The 15887-nt window shown below is 38.4% G+C and overlaps 2 protein-coding genes across 2 annotated transcripts in view; both read left to right on the top strand.

The window, feature by feature from the left end:
• Nucleotides 1-3874, top strand: part of adcy1b (adenylate cyclase 1b) — a 52819-nt gene extending 48945 nt beyond the window's left edge. Inside the window, exon 20 of the mRNA XM_073849260.1 lies at nt 994-3874. Within this exon, the coding sequence (XP_073705361.1) occupies nt 994-1323 (330 nt within the window). The 3' untranslated portion in view covers nt 1324-3874. The remainder of the gene's footprint in view (nt 1-993) is intronic.
• A 4425-nt stretch (nt 3875-8299) lies between these two features.
• Nucleotides 8300-11884, top strand: igfbp1b (insulin-like growth factor binding protein 1b). Its single transcript, XM_073848944.1, has 4 exons — nt 8300-9858; nt 9948-10090; nt 10948-11076; nt 11166-11884. The coding sequence occupies exons 1-4, from the start codon at nt 9522-9524 to the stop codon at nt 11283-11285; spliced, it is 729 nt and encodes a 242-aa protein (XP_073705045.1). The 5' UTR covers nt 8300-9521; the 3' UTR covers nt 11286-11884.
• Nucleotides 11885-15887: the final 4003 nt, after the last annotated feature.

Here is a 15887-nt window from a genome sequence, read left to right as displayed (position 1 = left end):
GGTAAAAATTCAAACAAACCCTCTAGGACGAGTTCGAAAAAGTTTGTTTTATGAACTTTTAAAAAAGTGATATATCAAACATGTCTTAATGGGTGAATTTCAGAAAACATGCCTATGTCACGTGTCAAAATAAAAAGAAAGAAAAAAAATCATTTTGCATGAAAAAAATAAAGCCTGTCTTTAGGACTATTTACATTTTTATATTTTGATATTGTTTATAAAATATTTACCCACGAGAATGGTCATTATTGTAATGCACATAAATGTTTTATTACATTTATTTTTTATTTAAAGGAATATATGAAGTAGAATTTGTTGTACTTCCTTTCATTTGTGACCCTGGACCACAAAACCAGTCATAAGGGTCAATTTTTTTAAATTAAAATTTATACATCATTTGAAAGCTGAATAAATTTACATTGATATATAGTTTGTTAGAATAGCACAATATTTGGCCGAGATACAACTATTCTTGAATCTGATGCAAAAAAAATTAAAAAAATTTTTTTTTTTAGAAAATTGCCTTTAAATTTATCCAAATGAAGTTCTTAGCAATGCATATTACTAATCAAAAATTAAGTTTTGATATATTTACGATAGGAAATTTACAAAATATCTTCATGAAACATGATCTTAATATCCTAATGATTTTTGGCATAAAAATAAAAATGTATCATTTTGACCCATACAATGTATTGTTGGCTTGTGCAATGATTTGATACATTTTTCTTTTATGATAATAATAGGAATTACAAAGAACTTCAGTAAAATATGTAGACATTACAGTAGTGAGAATTTGTTCTAATTATGTCTTGATAAACATTACATCATGAATAATGTCACTGCAAACATCTCCATAGTCCTGAACTGGCTTCATTTTCTTCATGCACCATAATTGTGTTCATTAAACATGATTACACACATAATAACACATGCATGTACAAATAAACCTGTATGTACAGCATATTGACCTGAATGTGGATGATCTTCCAGGTGACGGAGGAAGTGTACCGTCTGCTTCAGAACGACTATGATCTTCTGTGTCGTGGCAATGTCAGCGTGAAGGGCAAAGGTCAAATGATCACGTACTTCCTGGAGGGTAAAGCGCAGGACGCGGGGAACAGAGCGCCGCATCGCACCGGTGGGCTGGAGCGCAGGGTTCACGCCATCGCCCGCTCCAGCAGCACAAACACCAAAGCCGAAAGCACAGCGTCCGTGGCCTCGGGATTCGCCGCCAGAGTCGGCGTCAGCAGCGGAGCTCATGGGTCACGTGGCGCAGCCGCTAATGTGCCTACGCTAGGAGAAGAGCAGGAGGATATGTAGGACTGATCGCACACCACAGCAACACGCTTTCACCATGAAAGACATGAGAATAACATCTGCAGGTGGAAAGATTGAAGCGTCTTCCCTTTGTAAGCATTAAGATTGTCATCCCACCGACATGACACTGATTCAGCTTCTCAGAACACAGTCCTGCTCCAGCGTTAAACAGGATAAATTCTGGTCTCGTTCTGGATTTCTGGATTACCTTCCAACATGAATCATTGAATTAGCAGAGTTGTGAATGCCGTTTCACATTCACATCCACAGATTCACAAGAGCCTAATAATCTTTGAAATATGAAGGATTCTGATGAGCTGCAGAGACATTTAGAGTTCTTCAGCAATGTGTCATTTCTCAATTTTTATGCCAACTTCTTATAAGAGCTGTACATAGTAGATGTTGTTACGATCAGAGTTTGTGTATTTTTTGTATTAAACTCTCCAGTGCATTTGAATGAATGTGATAGTGTGTGTGTGTGAGATGCGTTTATAATATAAAGAGCAGCAATAGAAGCAGGACATGCTCTGCATCAATGCACTAGATTTTATTCTCACACACTCTTCATCGTGTCAGTCCTGCTCACACTGTAAAAAAAAATACTTGTTGAGTCAACTTAAAATAATTTGTTACCTGACTGCCTTAAAATTTTAAGTTTAGTCATATCAAAAAAGCTTAGTCAACTTGAAATGTGACAACTTAGATATTTGAGTTGATTCAACTTAAAAAATTACGGCAGCAGGGAAACCAATTATTTTAAGTTGACTCAACAAATTGTGTTTTTACAATGCAGACAGGCTGAGACCGGAGAAATCAAAGATCTCGGATGTTTCTAGCTGCACTCTGATTTCAGAAAATAACAATAATACAATAAAAATCAAGTTATGTGTTATATCAGGATACAGAATGGTTATTTATCAGTACATATTGGTTCAGAGCAGCATGCGTCTGTAGAACAAGAGAAATCAGGGAGTTTGATAACAGCTTCATCATCCTCGGCTGCAGTCACACAGACAGACTGTTCTGACACTATACTGCCCTCCAAAGGCAAAGCGCAGTAACTACACATTTGGTCAAAATTGAGTTAAGGCTTAAAATGGACTTTGTGACAACAGTTTTGTCTCCTGGTTAAATTGTGTCCTGTTTCAGAGATGAGAGATGAGAGTTTCAACATGTTTGACTAGCTAGTGTAAAAACTTTAAAGGCATTTTTCTCAGTTTCAGTGTTGGCGTAGTTACTGCACTTTGCCTTCGGAGGGCAGTATAACTACAATCCGATATTAGTAGAGTCCAAAGCATCTGACACTGCATTGAAAAAGCTTTTGTAATTTAATTTAATGTTTCATTACAAATTATATTAGCAGAATAAAACAGAGTGAGGTGTAGTTAAGTTGGAGTGAAAAAAAAATGAATGTAAAAATGTCACATGATCAGTGACTCGTTTACTTACATTAACAGAACGTTTGTCATCTGTTGTTTACTCCAGCAGTTCTCTGGTGTTTACTAATGCTTTAAGAATGTTGGCACAAAAACATTATTTACACACCATTCATGGAACGTTTTAATTGGATGTTCATCGAATGTTACTACTCAAAACATCCATAGAACATTCAGAAGTAACATTCCCATGATGTTTGCAACATTTTAAATGGAATGTTCCTTTAAAGATCGTATAACCAAAAATAATAATAATAGACAGTAGTAATAATAGAACATTCAGAAATAACATTTTCATAATTGAAAGGGAATGATTTTTCTATCCAGATTTTGTACCTCAGTGTGGTGTCAGGCATTTGGACCTTTAGTGATAAAGCGTGTGATTAGCAGGGACAACCTCCACATGCTGAATATGTGCCAATTCTATCAAATCTCAATCTGAAGTGTAATGACTGGACACGATTCTGTCATCAGCGTTCACTGTAATAATCTGAGTGACATTCACATGCAGATCAAACATGACAGGACAAATGCTATGTACAGAACTACAGTGTATGCATGAGAACTTTTCTATCTTAGATGTGTGACGTGTTACTGAGACTTCTACCTGAGCGAGGCGGATGGTTTGATGTTAAAGAGGTCAGTTAGTTGTGGTGTATGTGGACACAAGGGTACAGTGACCAATCTACTGACCTGGAGGTCAACCACCCGTCCGTGAGGAATGCTGCGTCACACACACACAGCGAATAGATCTCTGTAGACTGGTACGTGTTTACAAGCACAAAACTCATTCTCTCATTCTGTACATTTCTGAGACTATGAGGAGCAACAATGATTCTTTATATATTTCTATGGCAAATGTTTATTTTCATGCTGATGTTTTGAATCATGACGCTTTTCTTCTTCAGGGTATGAATCGATCTCTCAGTCGCGCTCTCTGTACTGTCGATACAGTATTCTTGCCTTATTTGACACGCTTGCGGTGGTTGAAGTCATATGCCTTTTAGCTCTTTGATATACTGTACAGAAGTGTATTTTGTAAATACAGCGATGTATGATATGCTGTCCTTTGTACAGTGTAAACCTGAGCAATACCAGATTTTGTAATAAAGAGAGTATTGAAGTACAACGGGTCATTTTTTCCTGTTTGATGGTTGTGCAACACTTGTGCTTTGGTTTTGTAGTCTTTTTGTTTGTAGTTTTGACTTCCTGTTTCCCGCTTGATTGCTTGCTGGTGTGTCTTGTTAGTCCCGTTACCCTTGTGTATACAAGTCCTAATCTTTCTTGTGTTTATTAGCATCTTGTCTTTCTATGGTGGTTTGTTCTGCCACGTTTTTTGATTTATTTATGAATTATCTGCATTAACCCTTTCTTCCGTGTTGTCCCCAGCATTATAGAAGATCCAAACATGATGGTTCCAATAGATGTTTGTTTTTTCTGATATTTGCCCTTGATTAACTATTGTTTTGATTTTAGAGTGCTGCCTCAAAGACTCAACTCTCTGAATTATTATTATTATTATTATTATTATTTTGGCTGCCCACTGCTCCGGGTGTGTGTTCACTGCTGTGTGTGCACTTGGATGGGTTAAATGCAGAGCACAAATTCCAAGTATGGGTTCCTTTCCTTTCCTTTCATTTCCTTTCGCCATGATAATTTATTCTAAAAAGTGATTTACCCTTGGCTTCAAAAACAAGGCTTAAGTCTAGTCCTAGACTAAAATGTAAGTCTAAGATATTTTAACTTAAAGAGACTTAAACTGACTGATCTTAAAACATATCAATGCCTTTGTTTTGTCTTAAGATGCACACCGGTAATGTTTTTTCTAAGGCATGTTTATAAAAATGCTTAAATGTCTTAATTAAACTATGGCCTAATCTAATGATTTAAGCTATGCCCTGTATATGAAACCGGGCCTACATGTCATATTAATGTCAGTAATTCTTCTGCTAAATGACTCGAGTCACTGGAGGATCCATCTGTCTGCAGTCATGATCACACTAAATCAGCTTAATTCTGGTCCTGGGGACATTTTGTAAGTCTCCTTTATTTCAGACACATAGTTCAGTTCATGGATCTCTCTCCTAATGAGCTGATGATCTGAATCAGGTGTATCAAATAAGGAGGCAGTATGTGCAGAGTGATTAAGAATCATTGCACTAAATGGGTTCAATAATGAATCACACTGTGATGTTGAAGATCTTTCATAAGACCACATGCATTAATAAATGTGAAATAAATACAGAAGAAATGGTTATTTGTAAATGTATCTTGTATCAGTCATAAAACACATTACTCAGGTGAGATGGGTAACCTACAGAAACGTGTGATATACAATTACACTGAGGATCTGTACGGCCTGTTGGGAAAGACTGTTGGGAGATTATCTCAACTATTTCTACTAGACCAGGGTTCCTCAAATCTTACCCTGGAGGTCCAATGCGCTGCAGAGTTTAGCTCCAACCCTGATCAAACTCACCTACCTGTGATTCTCTAATGATCCTGAAGACCTTGATTAGCATTCTCAGGTGTGTTTGATTAGGGTTAGAGCTAAACTCTGCCGCGCATTGGACCTCCAGGGTAAGATTTGAGGATCCCTGTACTAGACCAATGTTTCTCAACCCTGGTCGTGGGCGCCCCAACACTGGACGTTTTGTGTGGCTCATTAATCAAACACACCTGATTCAACTCATGAGCTCATTAGAAGAAACTCCAGGAACTGAAATAAGTGTTTCAGATAATGGAGAAAAACAAAATGTGCAGTATTGGGGGCGCCCATGACCACGGTTGGGAAACACTGTTCTAGACAGAAACAAAGAGGAATCAGGTCAGTGACTTAAGAGCCTCTATGCTAAAGAAAAACAGCTTTCTTTCACACACCAAGTTCTTAGAAATGCACTTTTTGTTTTCATGTGGTTTTGAAACATTTATGTACTATTTTAAGAAAACTCTCATTGTAATATTGTTAGTAACACTGGAGCAGATGGCCAACATGACATGCTACAATCTAAACTGAACTAACTTTGCTTGATCATACTGAGTCAAATGATCAGATATTTGAAGAGATAATCCTGAGGATCAGCATGGCTTCTCTCTATAAATCACTTTTTGTTTATGCTGTATCTTATGCATCATTTAGTACTTGCAGCACATGATTCTAAGCAGATTTCCCCCAAATATTAATAAGCAGTGAAGCATTTTTATAAAATTTTTATTGTTTGGTCAATAAAAAATAAAATAAACCTTTATGCTACATTTACATTTAGTCATTTGCCAGATGCTTTTATCCAAAGCGACTTACAATTGGGGAATACATAAAGCCATTAACCTTAAAGAGGCAGACACCGGACGTGCTCATAATAGCAAGTTTCAGATATTTGATTAAATACCTGCCAGCTAGAAATGGAAGGAATAGAGAAAGATAACGATTTCTTTTCTTTTTTTTTAAATTAAGATCAAATAGTGTTGAAAGAGATGCGTTTTCATCTGTCGCTTGAAGATTTTCAGGGAGTCAGCGGTACAGATAAGGGTAGGAAGGTTGTTCCACCAGCTGGGAATAGTGTACGAAAAAGTTCTGGCAAGTGATTTTGTGCCTCTCTGTGATGGTTCCACAAGGCGTCATTCACAGGCAGATTTCAGACTTCTGGAGGGAATGTAGATTCATAGTAGTGAGTGGAAGTAGGCAGAGCCTGTGCTGTTCTGTATGCAAGCATCAGTGTCTTGAACTCGATGCGATCCACAACCGTTCGCCAGTGCAATGGGCTCATTGAAGACCAGTCGTGCTGCTGCATTCTGAATCATTTGTAGAGGTTTGACTGAGCATGACTGAAGTCCAGCCTAGAAATGACAAGGGCCTACTACTTTTCAGAAATGTCATTTTTAGTTGTTTTTTCTTCATTATGGTCATACCCTGACATTTTTGACTTTATCCAAATGTTGTTTTAGCTCAAAGCATTCATTCATTGGCTGAAGGACATTCTCGTTGAAGAACAGACTCACTGTGTTCTTCATGAGTTCCCTGCACACCATCTCAGAGCAGGCAGAGCCTGACGAGTCTCTGGAGCTCATGTCTGGATCTCAGCGCAAGACCTGGAGTTCAATCCTCAAAGTGCTTCGGGCTACAAGACACCATGATCGACGGACAACTAAACGGACAAGAAAGTCACGGTCCATCTCAGCAGATCATTCAGCTCGGCGAGGGTCTCGTAAGGTGTGTGAGTGTTCAACCAACCGTGTAAGCATTCAAACAGCTAGCATAACACACTTAACTCAACGGGTCAACAGCATTCACATCTCGGGGTTAAAGGGATAGTTCACCCAAAAATGGAAATGTGATGTTTATCTGCTTACCCCAGGGCATCCAAGATGTTGGTGACAAGATTTTAAATTCAAACCGGTGCAGTCTGCCAGCCATATAATGGCAGCAGATGGGCAACAGACCTTTAAGAGTAAAAAAACATGCACAGACAAATCCAAATTACACCTTGTGATGATACACTGACGTCCTAAGACCGGAAACGAACGTTTTTTGCGAAAAACTGAACAGTATTCATATCATATATATATATTATTATTATTATTATTATTATTATTATTATTATATATATTTTTTTTTTTTTACCTTTAGTAGAATACGCAAACACCAGAAACGATCTGTCACATGTACACGACACTCATTGTTTCCACAGAGCACAGAGATTGTGGGTATAGCGGCTATTCAAAATGGTAAACTTGCGCTTATCCTGATTGTTCAGACCCATTTAAAGCTAAAAGATTACGTTTGTTTGCGCAAACTCATCCGGGACTTTTCATCGGTTTCCCCTTACGGTGTTTACGTATACTACGCCAGAGCACTACATGTGTAACAAGCCGGATGATGAGCTCGTGCTCAGGACAGATGGACGTGGCTGTGTATCAAAGGTAAAAAATGATATAAATACTGTTCAGTTTCTCGCAAAAAAAGATCATTTCGTGTCTTAGGACATCAATGTATTGTCACAAGTCGTAGGGTGTAATTTGGATTTGTCTGTGCATGTTTTTGTTTTACTTTTAAAGGTTTGGTGCCCATCCACTGCCATTATATGACAGACAGACTGCAATGGTTTGAGTTAAAATTCTTTGTGTTCTGCTGAAGAAACAAGGTCACCTACATCTTGGAGGCCCTGGGGGTAAGCTGATAAACATCACATTTTCATTTTTGGGTGAACTATCCCTTTAAACTGCTTAGTTAATGTGTAGAGTGAGAAATATCTAGGTCAGTGGTTCCCAACCACGATCCTGGAGGCCCCCCAACGCTGCATGTTTTCCATGTCTCCTTAATCAAACACACCTGATTCATATAATCAGCTCATTAGTAGAGACTCCAAGACCTGAAATGGGTGTCAGAAAAATGAGAGATGCAAAATGTGCAGTGTTGCGGGGTCTCCAGGAATGTGGTTGGGAACCAGTGATCTAGGTAAAAAAAAAAAAAGTTTATAAAAATGTTGTGGGAACAGGCCCTGGTTTGGGCATGACTGGTTTAATCTGTGTTTCAGCAGGTGAATCTGCCGCAGTGGCTGGTCAATCTGATGCGTGACATCGAGGAGGCCACGACACATGAGCTGACCGTTGAATGAAGATCCCTGAGACGGCCAATGCATCTTCTGCTGGGCATTTCTCTTCTTTTGACACCAGAGGTCGTCATTTGCATTTGTAATTTTTTTTTTGTATTTTTTCACTAGCCAGAGTCGATTAAGTCAGAAGTTTATTTCTCCATCTCCAGTGCACTGTTTTCGTTGTTCTTGCACAATCTATGGCTGAACTTGTGTAGGTGGGATGTAAATGATTTGCTTGTGGCGTGTGTGTGTATAGGCAACGATGGACCTACAGCAATCCTGAAGAACATTAGCCGTGTTTGTTTGAGCTGACAAACAAAGCTTGAACTCATAAGATGTGCTCACCATTAAAGCTTAGTTCAGCTATTAATGCTATGGAATCAGAAATCTGTAGTGTCTGATGTCTTCAAACTAACTTGAACAATTTGCTGACCCTAATGCATCTTGTGATGTTAGTGTCCAAAGTTGGACTAATACTACACTAGGAACTCTTAATTACTGTAAAGTGACAAACATGTTATGATGTCTGAAGATCTCAGATTAGCCCGTCCTGTTATGCAATGACCACATGACCTTGTTTTTTGACCCAGCTCAAAGTGTGGTCAAAAACACATTGAGATGCTCCCGTACTCCTGTTGTGTGATCGGCAAATGTGTTTTGATCTCTAATTATATGCTGCATTATTGTTATACACGCTCTCGGTCACTAAGGCCGTTCCTTTTCAAAAAGAATACCTTTGAGTTTTATTTACTCCTAAAGGTGCATATTAGTGTCTTAAAGGTACATTTTAACCCCTAAAGTGAACTTATTAGTACCTAAATCATAATTTGTTGTCATCCCAGTGGCAGCTTTTTTTTTTTTCTTTTTTTTTTTCTTCCTTTCCTGTGTAGATGATAAACAGCAGCATCATGAACCTGTTATTGGTGAAACGGGTCACAGATGTTGCATCGTTCCATAACGCACACTTCGTCCTAGAGTAAATATTGACATCTGCGCAACCAGAGTAAACTGTGCACTCAAAGCGGTGTAATTACTACAGACGAGCGGCATGTCAATGATTAACTCCTCTGAGGTCATCATGTCACGGTATAAAAGCACATCACACACACACAGACGGCAGATCTGACATTATAACTGCAGGTATTGGCTTCAGCACCTCACTTGTTCTGCTATGAGAAGGCCGTGTGTGTTTGTGTTTTTGGTGAGCGTCCTAATCTGTCCGGTTGATCTTTCTCCGGTGATCGGGCCTGAACCCATCCGCTGTGCTCCATGCTCTCAAGAGAAGCTCAACGCCTGTCCTGCCGTGTCCTCGGACTGTCCGGAGGTCCTGCGAGAGCCGGGCTGCGGATGCTGCATGTCTTGCGCACTGAAGAAAGGAGACTCCTGCGGCGTTTATACGGCTCAGTGTGGCGCCGGCCTGCGATGCGTCCCGAGACCCGGTGACCCGCGCCCGCTCCATGCGCTGACCCGCGGACACGCCGTCTGCACCGAGTACGACCAGACGGAAGGTGTGTTTCTGATTAGTGAGTGTGTGCTTCCAGCCTTTCCTACAGGTTACTGGTCACAGGACTCATGTATTCTCTGAATGTGTTTCTAGATGAGCCGGACGTCACATCTGATCAGGGCTCTCTGCATTACCTGCTGGGACTCAACCGGCCTCTGGACCCACAGGACGCAGCGGAGGCTCAGGAGAGCATCAAGGCCAAAGTCAACGCCATCAGGAAGAAACTGATCCAACAGGTACTGAAACCAGCAGATCCAATAATGCTTTAGGAAATGGGCTCACTTTAAATGTCTGAAGCTGTTGAGGTTCTATACTTTTAAGGCGAGACATTGCAGGTGAATAGGGGAAAAAAAACTAATAGTTGTCACCTTACTCACTTGATCACTTGATACTTGCAAACATTTTTTGTATTACAAGTTTTCTAAAATGTTAGGTTTAAATATGTAAATGAGGCATATTTAATGAAGATTATTTAATGAAATATGCTTGTTTAAATTTTTTGACATATTAGAGTCAAACGTTTTTATAGAGGGAATTTTGGGTATCTCATTTCGTCAGAATTCAGAAAAAAATGACAGTACGTACGTTACCATTTTTTGGGAATAAAATGTATAAAATCAAGCAAATCATTTATGTACAAATCCCTCTGTAAAAACCTTTAGAATATAGACAGGAATAAAACTGTAAAGTTTGGTGTGTGTAAGTGCTACTAAAATGGAGATTTATGGCTCAGTGTAGAAGAAAAAAATAATTTTGAGAAAACGGCTTTTAAAAATATGCATTGTAATTGAAAGTGTTTTTTAAAAACTTTATCTATTTATGAAAAACCAAAAAGCCAAAAATCCTAAACTTGAAAGGTGCATGATAGGTTTACCTGCAGTGTTTCCCCTTAAAGCACTTTTTATATTTTGCGAAAGGAATATTTCACCCAAAAACTACACTCAACAAAAATTAGGCCTTGTTTAAGATTTAGTGTTTGAATTTTATATAAAATTGTCATCTATTAAGATTACAGGGCTTTAACAAACTATTAAAATGGATGTTACACACATTTGTTATTTGTTAAATGAAATTGATGTACTTTTGATTTTAGGGTCCGTGTCACACTGAGCTGCACGCGTCTCTGGACGTCATCGCTGAATCTCAGCAGGCGTTAGGAGAGAAGTTCACCAGCTTTTACCTGCCCAACTGTGACAAGCACGGATTCTACAAGGCCAAACAGGTGAGTGTCCATCCCAGCCAACCCATCCTTACCTGAAACATCACCCTAACTCCTTCTGTCACACTAACTCTTGTCCATCTGTCTGTCAGTGTGAGACGTCTCTGATCGGACAGCCTCCTCGCTGCTGGTGTGTGTCGTCCTGGAACGGGAAGAGAATCGGTGAGGATCTAGCATCTGGTTCCCAGTGTCATCAGGAGCTCACGCACTGAACCGTCACACAGCTACAGCTTCAGCTCACTTCTGTTCCATATTTATTATGTATATGGCTCTTATGTGGTTAATATTTATGAACTGGTTTTGACAGAATTTTAGCAGAATGAATGTGAACTAGAAGCAAACACTGGAAAACATGGTGTTTATCAAACTCCCCCTCCGCAAGATCCAGATCTGGGTCTAAAGAAGCTCAAAGAATCGCTCCACAAGGACGTTTGTTTAACATGAACATGAATTATTTATGACAAGGCTGTGATTCTGCCTCAGTCTTTGTTTGCTGCTGTTTTTTTTTTTCCGACCACTTTAATTCACTATAACCAGTTTTGCACAGCAAATGACCATTGTAAACCTGTTTAGACATTCATTTTAGTCTGTTAACCGTTTCTTTTGTATTCTGTATGCTCAGTTCTGATTTGTTTGTTATTTGACTATGTATTTATACTAAATGTCTACCTCACATTAGACATGGCGTCTTTATGGACTCCCTGAATGCATTTAACGTATTTAAGAGTGCTGCTGTATTTATTCTGAGACTATTATTTTATTGAATAATAATGTAATGTGTATAACCTCAAGAGTTTATTTCAATAAAGTGTTAGAGATTGTACAGACTGCTCAGGAATCTTCTCTCATGATAAAACTGCTGAGGAATTATTACTCTGAAACTCATATTAGATTATTAATATAGCCTGCTGTACAAAGTATTAAATCATGAACCCCTAAATCCACTGGTCCTCAAACCATAAATCAGTGCCAATACAAGCAGACTCAATTATTGAAAAAGCTGAAGTATACACACTGCATGCAACTAAATATCTAGTTTATCAAGTGTATTACAACTGTGTCATACAGAAGAAAGAGATTTCAATTTACCTTTTTCATTAGGTTTCAAAATGGAGAACAATCTGGCAATATCATCAGATAATAACGAAAATATTGATGAAATCAGTCTTTGTATATGTCACCCACTGGGAGTCAATCACACACAGTAGTCTCATAGATTTTGATCATAGTTTTTACAACATAAATCATTGTGCAGGATACTTCATAAGACCGAAAACACAAAGATGGCTGGATGAGGTGATATTTACCTACAATCCAGTGTAGAAAACAAAACTTGCTTTTCCTAAACTTAAAACAATTATTTTTTTCCAATTCCCAATAACTGTTAAAACCATTTATAAAGCTTCTGTAAGGTTTAGATTAGATTAGATTCAACTTTATAGTCATTACCCATGTACAAGTACAAGACAACAAAATGCAGTTTAGGTCTAACCAGGAGTGCAATAAGCAGTAAGTGCAGGATATAGGTATAATTTATAAGTTATAAGTGCACTTATGGGAGATATGTACAGGGAGAAACTATGGAAATTATTTACAGATGAAAGTATTGTGGACATAATTTACAGGTGCTATTAACAAGTAGAATGTTCAAATAGAGGAGCATAGTATGCAGGTTGTAGTTAACTATAATCAGGAATTGCAGATTGATACGAACATAATATACAGGTAGCTGATTACTAAAGCAGGAATTAACAAATAATAATTTACAAATGTATAGATACATATAAAAAATTTACAAAATGTATATGTGCAATGGAAATGTACATTTACAAATGGATATGTACAGTGTAGTGCAACAGATTAAGTAGTGCAATGGTAATGGGGAGACTGTAGGGGTGTGTGGGGTGGGGGGGGGGGGGGGGCAGAGTACAATAAGGAGACCGCTCTGGGAAAGAAGCTGTTCCTCAGTCTGCTGGTTCTAGTCTTTGGGCATCTGAAGCGTCTGCCAGAAGGCAGGAGAGAAAACAGTTTGTGGGCAGGGTGAGAGGAATCCTTAAGAATACTGCGTGCTCGACGCAAACAATGTTTCTTCTGAATGTCCTCAATGGATGGGAGTGGAGTCCCTATGATGCGTTGGGCAGTTTTCACCACCCTTACGCACTGCAGCATTTTTACATTTTACACTTTTACACTGCAGCATTTTTCCTTACAGAGAATGAAATGTTTGCGTTTTATAGGATTGCAAGGTTAACTGCTTGAGCTGAGAAGTCTTCATTAAATTTAATTTGTATATGTATTCATGACATATTCCAAGCAGTTTTACAGAAAAAAGTATGTTTTACAGAGTTCTGTTTTCAGAGGTGGTTGTATCAAAGTAATTTCGATGTTGCAGAAAAGAAACTTAAATTAATCTGTACATGTTGTGCTTATAATAGTGAGAAAAACGTGTCTGTTTCGCAGGGGCGCCGCTAAGGGAGGGGGGGGGGGGTGTAAGTTAGGACGATTCTAAGGGCCCATGCCCTTTAGGGGCCCCCAGAGATCTGCTTTGGTGTGGTAGGGGGGGCCCAAACTCATATTTTGTCATAGGGCCCAAAATTGCGAGCGGCGCCCCTGCTGTTTCGTATGATAATCCAGAATTGGCATCAAGTTCTGTCAGTCCTGGAGAATAATTAATGTAGCTGAGGTTTATAACATTTCCAGCTAAACACAGTCATGTGCATGCAGTGAGTTCAGAAACATAAAGGTGACAGGGAAATTTTGGTCATTGTGATGAACTCACAAAGTTATGTTGTTATGACATATACGTTCTGGTCCCTTTACATCTCTGCAGTGTAACTGGATTAGCTGGAAAAGCTCTTGCACTGAAAAAAAAAGTAAATTATTTTAAGTTTACTCTGCAGTCCTCAAGTACAATTCACTCAGCCACGGTTTGTAAACTTTTCTCAAACATCATAGCTCTGAAAAAAAAAAATGCCCGTAAAAGCCTGTGGTTCTCTTACAAACATAAACATGTTGTTTTTGAGGTTATATGTTGACTCAGTGTAGTCACTAACCAAATGAACACAGAGACCTCAATACCTGGCACATGATACTGTCAGGTCAATGGACTATTTGTTTTGGTTTTTCCCAGTGTTTCCCCCGTTGGACTGTCTGTATGGTTTCTCCTTGCCCATATTTGGTCTTCCTGTTCATTAGCATCATTCCCTTCACCTGTCTAGGTAATTAGCTCACCTTTATAAGTTGTTTGATTTTGTCAGTTTCTTTGTCTGGCTACATTTGTTACCTTTTATGTGAGACAGCAACAATCAGTGAATAGTTTTTGAGTATGAATTCGAGTAGAAAATGAACTCTAGATGTTACAAAACAGCAAGTTATTTAACCTAACAACAAAAGCAACCATAAAACAGTGTAAATCTCAAAAACAGTAAAAAAAATTAACCTGGATGCTGTGGGGTCAGTCGGGGTCTGGATTCTCCTGCATCTCACCAGCAGCAGTTTCTGAACGCTATAACACCACCTGTATGCTTTTCATCTCATCCTGGTGGTGGATCTTCAGGGCATGTGGGCATTTACTAACCTTGCTGCAAACACATTCTGTGATCATTGTTATATTTCCTTTGTCATACACCAATGTCCTTTGGTCCATCTTGGGAATCTTGTCCTTCTATAGTTTGATCTGTAGATTGTTATGGGCTCTTCCTCTCAGAAGAATAGACTCATTTTTGTGTTATTTATAAGATTTCTCCATGGGAACCACATTTTAGGATAACCTTAGGGTTAGAGCTAGAGTTAACCTAACCCTAGGTTTTAACCCAACCATAAATCTAATCTAGGGGTGTGCAATATGACAATTTTTGATCATGGATGATTAAAATGTCTCCACGATGTGCTTTTGAAAAAATATTGTAGTATCGTGCTACAGCCTGCTTCCGTCTCAATATACTGTACAACACCACATACATTTACTCACCGGATACTGCACTTGATCGCAATCACAAAAGTACATTATTTGCTTGTGCTTTAAAGCCTGAATAATGTTATATTGTCCAAACATCTATTAATTTATTCTTGTGCTGAACACAAAAGAAGATATTTTGAAGAATGTGGATAACAGCAGCTGGTCCCCACTGACTTTGAAAATATTATAGAAGTCACTAGGAACCAGCAACTGTTTGGTTTCCCACATTCATCAACATAAATTTCTAGTTCAACATGTTTTATGCTTTAAAAAAAATCGAGAGTGCGTAAACGATGACAGAATTGTCATTTTTGGGTGCTGGCAGGCTAATAAAACAAAACACAAAGAAAAATCACTCACTGCTCTTAAATAAAGAACTTTAATACAGTTGCTTTAGTAGTGTTTTATATTTGTTAGTTACATTTCTTGAATGCTAGTGATAAATACACCTACTGTACCTGAAAATGAAAGCACTGTTTGTTTTATTTGTACAGTATATTATGTGTATTTGTAACATGTAGTCTATCTTTGTTCTTATTTTTTTTAATAACAAAGATAAAATAATGACAAAGATTTTTATCTTCTCCCACTTTGGCCTAAACATCTGCCATTCATTTTATTTTATATTTTGTTACCTTGTAAGGTTTTGGTTTTAAAATAGAGAAATTACTTTGGCTGTGCTGCTCAGACAACTTGTAAAACATTTGGTCCCCACAACGTGATGAATACCAGGTACACACACACACACACACACACACACACACACACACACACACACACACACACACACACACACACACACACACACACACACACACACACACACACACACACTGCAGTATAAGAGGCAGGCGTG

This window comes from Garra rufa, chromosome 10 (assembly GCF_049309525.1).
Source record: "Garra rufa chromosome 10, GarRuf1.0, whole genome shotgun sequence".
Lineage (NCBI taxonomy): Eukaryota > Metazoa > Chordata > Actinopteri > Cypriniformes > Cyprinidae > Garra > Garra rufa.
This window is presented reverse-complemented; position numbering and strand designations above follow the sequence as displayed.